The 11,153-nt window shown below is 33.7% G+C and overlaps 1 protein-coding gene across 3 annotated transcripts in view; it reads right to left on the bottom strand.

Annotated features, from left to right (window-relative positions):
- The window catches only part of CEP85L (centrosomal protein 85 like), a 172,771-nt gene that overhangs the window by 25,346 nt on the left and 136,272 nt on the right, over window positions 1–11,153 (bottom strand). For all 3 annotated transcript variants that reach the window (XM_059177727.1, XM_059177725.1, XM_059177726.1), the window contains exons 7-10: window positions 7,412–7,564; window positions 4,588–4,742; window positions 1,028–1,145; window positions 482–532 (exon numbers count right to left, since the gene is read on the bottom strand). In XM_059177727.1, coding sequence (XP_059033710.1) covers window positions 482–532; window positions 1,028–1,145; window positions 4,588–4,742; window positions 7,412–7,564 — 477 coding nt within the window. The remainder of the gene's footprint in view (window positions 1–481; window positions 533–1,027; window positions 1,146–4,587; window positions 4,743–7,411; window positions 7,565–11,153) is intronic.

Genomic DNA, 11,153 nt, shown 5'->3' with positions numbered 1-11,153 from the left:
ACACATATGAACTACCACAGACTCTCCTCCTAAGAACCTAAGCAGGAGTTCAAAACACAAATACAAAACAACGTGTTATACTTGGAGAATATACAAAGAATAAAGCAGAGAATCACTAGGAGGAAGAGATGTGTTGACAAGTCACAGTGGACTAAAAACAGTCCATTGTCTTTAATAACTAGATCAATGCTGACCTTAACCAAATGTGTCCCCAGCAGTAGACTACATCAAGTTAAAAACAAGCAACGTACAGAAAAGAGAAGAACAATCTTCCAAGATTTTTTGAATAATTGATATACCAAATAGCAGTTTAATTCTAAAAAAAGTACAAGATTAATACTAAAGAATTTGCAACTTCATGTCAAGTGCTATTAATCTTTTCATATAAATATATATATGTTTTAGTATTTTTTGGGTTATACAGGCATTAAGAGTAAATCAACATACTGCTAAATTAAAATATGCACAAAACATCCCTTACCTGAATTTCTAAAATCATTCTTTCAATCTCATCTTGTTGGCTGTCTATTATCTAAAACACAGGAAATATATCAGGGTGAATCAAAATTTTTGCTATTGCTTTTTAAAAGTACCAATATTTCAAAAAAACAAAAGCACAGAAATAATGACTTTATCTTTTAAAAATCAGGGTGTTTTTTTTTTTAAATTAAAGTATTCATACCAAGTATTCTTTAAATAGACATATGATTTGGATCACACATAAAACTGCAAAAGTCTTCCTTTGGTTCTTGATAAAACTCTATGCAATTTATAAAAATAACTTTGAAACAGACACTGAATAATTTAGAAAGGAAAAGATATTCTTTTGTTAAGAAGTAATGTAATTTCCTTAGCATGGCTTTTACGAAAATTTATTTAATTTACTTAAACTGTCACTTTCTTTCCATATAAAAAGTTCAAACTAAGCTATTATTAACAAAAATATAAAATAGCTATAACATATATCTATACACACATATCCAACATAATACAGACTTCACATTTATTATCAAAGACATGAACTGACCTTACTAGCATTCTCATTTTGTTCTCTCAGGTTATCATTTTCATGCTGAAGCTGTTTTGCATCTAACATGGGAAGGCGAATTCCATCTTCGAGGCATCTTTCTACTTTTTGCTGCAAGCTATGTATTTTAGAAAGACAATTAGATAAAGAAAATCCACTCTGTTGCTGATTTTGGTAGATGACTTCAACATAAATAAAGTACCTTTCTTAGGGTCGGTAGTACTTTTTAACCAAGCAATAATTGAGACCTACAGCCTATACATGTATACACTTGAGTACCTGTATTTCATACAAGTAAGAAATATAATGAAAGCTGATCATCTTTTCTAAAATGGCAGATTTGAAGTCAGAATCAAAAGTTACTTAGTGTGTGACATTCTTAGGCCCTAATGAAGTTCCCATGAACCTAATGTGAGCTCGGCAATCTAAATCCTGTTCTTTCCTTCTCCCCCTGAAGCAGAGCTCCTTGATTAAGAGGATTGTGTTAGGGAACCTAAGAATAAGAACACACATCTTTTAGCTTCATTCTGAGTGCAGCAGAAGTTTGTTTATAAGGAAGCTGTTGCTAAAACCAGTAGAATTACATTTCTCCTTCATTAGTAAGAGCAACAATTTATTTACTACTTGACCTAATAGATTCTCATGCTATTCATGGCATAGAACTGCAATGCAAAAGAGGAAACAGCAAAAGGAAGCCCTTCTGGTATACTAAGAATAAAAGATTAAAAGGTGTTAGTCTTTTCTAAAAGATTTTATTTATTTATTTGACAGAGAGGGACACAGCTAGAGAGGGAACAGAAGTAGAGGGACTGGGAGAGGGAGAAGCAGGCTTTCCACGGAGCAGGGAGCCTGATGTGGGGCTCCATCCCAGGACCCTAGGATCATGCCCTGAGCCGAAGGCAGACGCTTAACGACTGAGCCACTCAGGTGCCCTAAAAGGTGTTAGTCTTGAGAAAGAAAGGATGGTCACGTTTTGGTTAAAAGGAACTATACCATTAACAATAATGACCAAAATCAAAACAGAAAGATACCTAGGAAGCTTATAATCATATTCAGAAGCTGAATACTAAAAAAGACTTTTATAGTTGGAGTTTTGTTATGTTCATTATTTTTCTTCTTTCAGGTATTATAGCTTTCCTGCACTCTCTCTCTCTCTTCCAAAACAAAACAAAACAAAACAAAAAGTTAAAGAAATGCTTATCTAGATTCCGGATAAAGAACTCCCAGTCTTAAATGCTTACAATAAGGGCTTCCAATATGTTAATAAGTAACAGCACCGGAGAAGGCTTTTTATGTATTATGAATGCAGTGTACTGCTTTGTAATTTTTTTCCTTATCATAAAAGTTTTTGCTTTTTCAGTCTAAAAGTGAAAAATACATTATTACTATTTGAGAATACATTTTTTTTCTCTCAATTCAGTGTCAAGACACTACCCACTACTTCTATATATTTATAACATTCTAAGAGAAATAAATTACATTAAAACTATTAAGGTCTTAAAAAAGATGAACCCGCTATGAGAAGGGAACAATGTACTGTCATGAAAGGAATACCAAACAAATCTTTCACATACACATTTTCATTTCTGTTTTGAAGCATACCCACTTAGAAAATTAATCTCTTGAATAGTGAAAGTACCCACTATTGCATTACTAGGGACCCCATCCACATATTTTACCTCCATTTTCATTTTTTTTATAAAGACTTTTATTTATTAATTTGACAGAGAAAGATCACAAGTAGGCAGAGAGGCAGGCGGGAGTGGGGAAGCATGCTCCCCGCTAAGCAGAGAGCCCATTGTGGGGCTCGATCTCAGGACCCCGAGAGCATGACCTGAGCCAAAGGCAGAGGCTTTAACCCACTGAGACACCCAGGCGCCCTGCATTTTCAATTCTAATGGAAAACTTTAATCTGATTTTTAAATACCATAAGTTCTTATATATTCATAAAGTAATTAACTTAGAAATATTACATAGGCACAGATAAACGTAATGATGTAATTTACAGGCACATATATATCTGAAGTTATTCTGGACCCAAGGAATTCTTTCTCATATAGCTGCGGAAAATGAACACCTCGGTCTCCAGGGTCTGGTGACACCAGAGCCTTACAAGTACTGAGAATTACAGAAGACCTTCTTTGGTCCTTTATGTCTATTTGAAATCAAGAGAAATTTTCCAGGATGCTATCATTTTAGAGACTGTTGAGATAAAGAAATGGAACACGGATTCTGAAATGTACTGTACTAATTATATCTAATCAACAGCACTAGACTCAATGTTCTCTAAAAACTCAATAAAAGAGAAAATCTAAATACAAGAGAAGGTATAATATCATATTAAACATAAAAGCACACAATGGAGCAAAACAAACATTCAAATTATTTTCAGGTGTTTCCAATTTTATTCGTAAAATGGCACAGCCTGAGTTGGTGATCAAAATGCCCCATAAAACAGAACAGATACATTACCTAATCTCATTTCATCTAAGATCAAAGAAAAAGAATATATGGTTGAGTAAATGAAGTGAGGAAGCTATTTTGAGACTAGACAATAGAAGATGCAGAGTTATGGAGAGGAAAACTAAAGAACAAGAAAGCAGAAAATAATGTGAAAATAAAAGTAAAATTAAAAGTATATGAATTTTTTGCAGCTGAGATTAGAAACACTGAAGACTAAACTGTCCCAGAATCAGAGGTTTTCTGTACTGAAATCTATGGGAAAAGTAGGTCAGGCATATCTAAGACTTTCAAAGTAGTAAAGCAATAATAACATGGAATTATCAAATGGATTTTGATTGTAGTTACAACTGATAAAAGCATGGTGAGTGTATTTCTTAGTTTTGTTGCTTTACTGTCTTATTCTTCTTGATAGTTTTACCTATTAGTAGTTGATCATCTATTAAGGCTTAAGTTTTATAAAACACAAAGTACATGAAAGATGCATATACAACATAGTTCTCTAGGTTTTTCAAAAATCCAGTATTAATTTTCCAGCTTAAATACATTAGCTAAATATACTAACAAGTGATATTCCCGGTCATTCTAACTGCATTAATTTAAAAGGGAAGAAGACCATGAGGCAAGTTATATGAATAAACTTGGAAGGTACTTGACAAAATGGCCATACCTGTTGCTCTGTAGTCAGGTAAAATGGGAGTCAGTTATGTCCCTTTAATCTATCAAAGAGTTCAGTTTGAGTATTTGCCCCTTTTTGTTATCTAGAATTTGTCATTATTTTTGGCAAAGCAAAGCTATCGGACTGTGATACTTTCAGTTTTCAATTGGTGGGTTGTTTTTTTTGTTTTGTTTTGTTTTTTTTTTGGTGGGCGTAGATTTTAATTATTCTCATCTAAAACCTTTGGCAACATGTCAAGATATTGCATTAACATGAAATCACAGCTGATACAATGTTTCAATGAAATAATACGGTTCTAAAGAGTACATCTTTAAGATAACAATATAGCAATAATTATATATTAATGCATTTTAATTGAAATGCTTTATGAGAAATAGGAGTAACAAAAGTAAGCAGAAAAAATTACTGAAGGTTTTCTTACCTCTGAACTGTAGTTACCAACTCCTTTTCTTTCTTCTTCTGGCATATTAGCTGTGCCTCTTTTTCCTGACACTGCTTTTTGATCTCTTCAAGCTTTTTTTCCATATCTAGGAGAGTCTCTTGCAAATTCTTATTTTTTTCTTCTAGAACCTGAAGCTAAGGAGAAAATTCACAACATATAGAATATTAAAGGTGTTAGTGTTTTCAATTATTATTAACAGGCTTGTGGTTAAAAATCACACTATACTTTATCTAGGGTACTTTATTTCCTCCTTTGTGTGTAATGAGAGCTAAGAGAATGAGATTACAGAGAAGAATGGGGTCAAAAATTTCTAGAAGACCAGGGTGTGCCTGGGTGTTCCAGTCAGTTAAGCAACCAACTCTTGGTTTCAGGTCAGGTCATGATCTCAGATCCCTGCCTCAGGCTCTGCATTCAGTGTGGAATCTGCTTAATATTCTCTTTTCCCTCTGTCCCTCACCCACCATGCTCCCTCTCTCACTCTCTAAAATAAATAAATAAAATATTGAAAAAAAAATTTTCTAGAAAGAGAGAAAAAGGTAATTAATCTCAATTTGGGGATATTTTTTAATTTTCATTTTTAATTATGGTAAAATATGCAAACAAAATTTACCATCTTATCCATGTTTAAATGTACAGTTCCATACTGTTTAAGTACATTCACATTATTGTTCAACTAATCACCAGTATTCTTTTCTTCTTGCAAAACAAACTGTATGCTCATTAGCAACTCCCCTTCCAGGTCTGCCCGGGGCCTTCAGCAACCACACTTCGACTCTCTGTCTCTATGAATCTGACTACCCTAGGAACTTCGTTCAGTATTTATCTTTTTGTGTTTGGCTTATTTCACTTAGCACAATGTATTTAGGTTTATCCATGTTTCAGAATTTTATTCTTTTTTATATCTGAATTATATGCATATGTGACATTTTATCCATTCACCCATCAGTTGAAACTTAGGTTGCCTCCTTTTGGCTACTATGAGTAACATTATTATGAACATATGTCATGTACAAACATCTGTTTGAGACTTCACTTTCAATTCTTTTGGGTACATACCCAGAAGGCAAGTTGATGATAATTTTTTTAGGAAATATAGTTTTCCATAGTGGCTATACCACTTTACATTCCCACCAACAGTATAGGAGGATTCTAATTTCTCCACATTGTCATCAGTGGTTTCTGTTTTTTTTTAATATTAATCAACCTAATGGGTATAAAGTGATATGAACACGTTTTTAAATCGGTATTCCTCTCTGCTGCTGCTCATACAAACTCCTGTGATACTTCTTTAGTTCTTTTCTGACATTATCCTCTCTTATTCTTAAATGCATAAATTAATATAAACAGAGAATCTACTCTAGTTCTAGAGTCTGTACAATAATGACACTCCATGGATTAAACCAATGATTCTCAACTGACAGTGATCCCCCCACCCCAGGAGATACTTGGAAATGTTTATAGACATTTTTGGTTTTGGGGAGGAAAGAGGGTAGGAGCAGTGCTATTGGCATCTAGTAGGTAGAGGCCAGAAATGCTGTTAAGCAGCCTTTAATGCACAGGACAGAATCCCAGAACAAAAAATTATCCACCCTTAAATGTCAATTATGCTTAGGTTGAGAATTTCATGATGAGAAAAACTGAAAAAAGGACTAAACAACAGGTTTAATAGATTTGTAAATAAGATTTCAAGAATACTGGCTTGACCAGAGTTGTAGAAAGACTCAGGTGAGGTACTGTTAAGAAAGAAAAATGGCTGGAATAGGTCAGAGGAGTGGAGACCACAGACTAAAGTTTAAGAATTCATGGTTATTTACCCCAAACATACAGATGTAGTGAAAAGAAGGGCCATCTGTACCCCAATGTTCATAGCAGCAATGGCCACGGTTGCCAAACTGTGGAAAGAACCAAGATGCCCTTCAATGGACGAATGGATAAGGAAAATGTGGTTCATATACACTTTGGAGTATTATGCCTCCATCAGAAAGGATGAATACCCAATGTTTGTAGCAACATGGACGGGACTGGAAGAGATTATGCTGAGTGACATAAGTCAAGCAGAGAGAGTCAATTATCATATGGTTTCACTTATTTGTGGAGCATAACAAATAACATGGAGGACATGGGGAGTTAGAGAGGAGAAGGGAGTTGGGGGGAAATTGGAAGCGGAGGTGAACCATGAGAGACTATGGACTCTGAAAAACAATCTGAGGGGTTTGAAGTGGCAGCGGGGGGAGGATGTTGGGGGAACCGGGTGGTGGGTATTAGAGAAGGCGTGGATTGCATGGAGCACTTGGTGTGGTGAAAAAATAATGAATACTGTTATGCTGAAAATAAATAAAAAATAAATAATAAAAAAAAAGAATTTATGGAAAGGGTAAGAAGAATGAAGAAAACAAATCAAATATCTGGAAAGATAGTAAAAAAGTCTTATTGAGCCTTGGAGAATCATAGAGAACATTGGGTAAAGTCAGAACTGTGGTGAACCCCTGTGTGTTTGGAATGGAGCTGTCAGACTGGTTTAGAAACTGCCTTTTAGAGTACAATGTTAAGTAAAAAGTTAACACACAGATTTCTTAGGAAGGTAATCATATGTTAATAAATAAGAAAGATAAACTCATGCTTAAAGTTTCTAATTAAAGTTTAATCCTCAAAATAGCAATTAAACACTTAGATTTAACATAATTAGCCAAATATAGAACAAAAATTTTAAATTATAAAAAAATTATGAAATTTCCAAAGGGTCAATTTAAGAAAGTAGTAGGCTTTCATGTTATTTAAAAATGAGCATTTTAGTTCATGTTACCTGTAGACTCTGACTCTGTACATCATCTAGAGTTGGAAGATCAGCCAGATACTTTTCCAAAGTCTCAATTCTTCTCTGCTTCTCTTTGTTTTGTTCGGATTCCTTCTGGCATTTCTTTTTCAGGCTACTGATATATCTATCTCTGGTTTTAAGCTAAAGAAAAAGATATTGAATCTTCAGGGGCTTTGTGGCATTAAAAAAATAACTAAACCAACAGATCTAGGTTATAGTTAAGGCTACCACCAACTCAAGTAAGATTCACTTTAATTCATCAATTCTAAGATTCACATTTTTACAAATTTTCATATCACTGAAATCAAGAGTTCTGTGTTTGTCTGCTTTTACAACTGATGGCATCTTATAAAACTGCCGTGGGCTGGCTAGAAATGATGATAGAGTTTTTACTGCCAGCACATGTGCAAACTTGGTCAAAGCTATTCCCACCTCTGTCATTTCAACAGTATGTACATGTTGCAACTATATGCTGAGTTTAAATGATGTTTAAATTACCTTAAAAATGTTACATTATAATTTGGTGTTGAAAACAGTTACTGAGTATCCAGAAAAAGAAACAGAGCCACAGGATATAATTTTAAAATCAGTGAAGTAAATATTCATCTCTGGAGAGAGGATTCCAATTACTTATTTCTTACAAAGCTGTATCCAAATATTTTATGTGACTTAAGAAAGGAAGATACCTACAAGTTACTAAAGCTGTTTTGTTACTGATTTGCTAATAAATTGCTTATCATGTACTCAAGAAACACAATCAAAGCCAGGAGAACTTACCAAAATTACCAGATACTTGGGAAGAAATAAGGGCACTAGTGAGACAAACGCATCCTTCGAGCTAAGACTACCGTTAAGGTATTATGTCATAATTGAACATGCAACATATTTTCTTACTCAATATTACATATAATAAAGGTGTGCTGCACCAACGATGTCATTTTAGGATTGATGGAATATGTTAATTGAACACCTAACTGAATACACACACTATGATTCTAATAAATGCCAATTTCTCTAGGCTGCACCTCAGACCTATGTACTATTTTTTTTCCACCTTTCTACTTAAAAACTACTATCTTTAAATTTCATATCATATTCAAAGTTCTTTAATATTTCAGCTCAAATATAAATAATATGTGTACACAAATAGCTACCTAAAAGGTAGACTTTAGACTCTTACTCACCTTAACTTACCAGTTAAGTTCTAAAATCTTCTAAAATCTAGAAACTTACAGGGTTCTAAAATATTTTTACAGCCTTTTCCCACATACACCAGGGAAATAAGTGCAGTAATTGCCAATATAATGGTTTGCTCTCCCAAATTTTATTAACACTAACACTTTGCACAACCTAGTTTCTTTCATGCCTTATCTAATTTCTTTAAAGTCCAATATAACAACTTTTATTAAAACAACTTCAATTAGAAAAATAAACCACATCTCCTTTTATCTATTCATTCCATCAATAACATTAGGATCCAGTTATTACCTTGGGTAAGGAGCAACTCTGGTAAAACTGACAAATCCCATTATTTACTGGGGATTTCTCAGGATTAAAGGCCAGTGTGCTGGTGTGACAATTTGTGATCTAATGGAACTCACAGACTCCTGACCATTATAATGACCTGAAAGACCACATAATACAATTCCCTTTTTCTTTTTTCACTGAAGTATAATTAACATACAGTGTTATCTTAGTTTCAGGTGTACAGTATAGTAATTCAACACTGTGTACATTACTCAGTGCTCATCAAAATAAGTGTACTCTCGATCCCCTTTATCTATTTTACCACTGCCCCTCTCCCCCCCAGCCTCTGTGGTAACCACTAGTTTGGTCTATGTATCTCAGAGTCTGGTTTTTTTTGGTTTCTTTCTTTTTCTTTTTCTTTTTTTTTCATTTGTTTTGTTTCTTAAATTCCACATATAAGTGAAATCATATGGGATTTGTTTTTCTCTGACTTGTTTCACTTAGCATTATAATCTCCATGTTCATCTTTGTTATTGTAAACAGCAAGATCTCATTCTTTTTTACATTTGAGTAATATTCGGTGGCACTTATATATACCACATCTTCTTTATCCATTCATTTATCAATAAACACTTGAACTGCTTCTGTATCTTGGCTATTGTAAATAATGCTACAATAAACACAGGAGTGCATATGCCTTTTTGAATTAGTGTTTTCATTTTCTTTGGGTAAATACCCAGTAGTGGAATTACTGGATCGTCTGATAATTCTATTTTTAGTATTTTAGGGAGCCTTCATACTGTTTTCCACAGTGGCTGCACCAATTTGCCTTCTTACCAATAGTGCACAAGTGTTCCTCACCATTACTTGTTGTTTCTTACATTTTTTATTTTAACTATTCTGACAGGTGTAGGGTAATATCTCACTGTGGTTTTGATTTTAATTTCCCTGATGATTAGTGATATTTAGCATTTTTTCATATGTCTGTTGTAAATGCTACATCTAATAAGGAGTTAATATCCAAATACACAAAGAACTTATACAACTCAACATCAAAAAACAAATAATATGATTACAAACTAAACAGAGGATGTGAAAAGACTTTTTTCCGAAAAAGATATGTGATTCCTTTTTTGAATATGAGGTCCAGAGATCATTAGTAACTTAACCACAAGTCACTGAGACAGAGGTAAGTAAGATTTAGATATAAATCATCTGACTGAAAGGTCAACATTCTTTCAATTCTTCCCCACTGTACATAACCTGATTTCTATACTCTAGCAGCCACCTGTGCCTGGACTCCCCATTGATAAAGCCTGCTCCTGCCTTAGCAAATGACCCTATAAGTTACAGAAATAACTAACCAGCCTATTTTTACTAAAGGCTCCCTAATTCATTTTTATTTCTTTAAGTGTCTTAAATGTGATACAATGATGTCCTCAAAAAGCATCCAATAGAATAGGTTGATCATGATGTCTTCTATTACTCAAAGATGTCCTTGTTTTCTTCTTTATCTGTGGCTGGTCAACTATCTTTTCTGCTGTCAGGTCAGGCTTGCTGCCTTTGATCACTAATCTCTGCCAACAGCCTCCTACTGGATACTATTTATGCTACTTGTTGACTGTAAGTTGATTACACATGATCACTGGTCTTTTTTTTTTTTTAAGCCCTTTGCAGATGAAAAGCTGTGTGTGTGTGTGTGTGTGTGTGTGTGTGTATCTGTGAACTTTCAAGTTTTATATGTTGATTACTAAAATCAACTTCAGTAATTACCTCTAGGCAAATAAGGAATCACTAATAAATCTTCCCTATTCTATTTATAAAAGGTTAGGTTTTTATCCTTTCGAAGAGATACCATTTTGTACTGAAATTATTCCTAGAAGGTAATAGGATGGTTCTGTTTTCAGAAAAGGTTTACAAATGAATATATTTTTCTTCATCTTAAATACAATAATTAGACAAAACAGACTACTGAGGAAATGTTTTCCTCCAGGCTTTGTTTTGTTTTTAGTAAATTATTATTAGAAGCAAAAAGCATTGGCTGAAGATTTAAACTGTCTTAAAAAAAGGAAACTGTCTTGAATTTTACTCCTAGCTTTTCAACAGTTTCTACTTACATGCAACTGAACAAATTACTCAACTCTTCTTCAAGCTTCAATTAGCTCATTTTTAAAAGTGGGGGTACAGTATTTATGCCTTACGGTTTTTGTGAAGATTAGTTAGTATTAAATGAGAAAATGTATTGAATATACCTTAACATGCT

Source organism: Mustela lutreola, chromosome 6, assembly GCF_030435805.1.
Source record: "Mustela lutreola isolate mMusLut2 chromosome 6, mMusLut2.pri, whole genome shotgun sequence".
Taxonomy (NCBI): Eukaryota; Metazoa; Chordata; class Mammalia; order Carnivora; family Mustelidae; genus Mustela; species Mustela lutreola.
The sequence above is the reverse complement of the archived record's forward strand: the minus strand, read 5'-3'. Positions and strand labels throughout refer to the sequence as shown.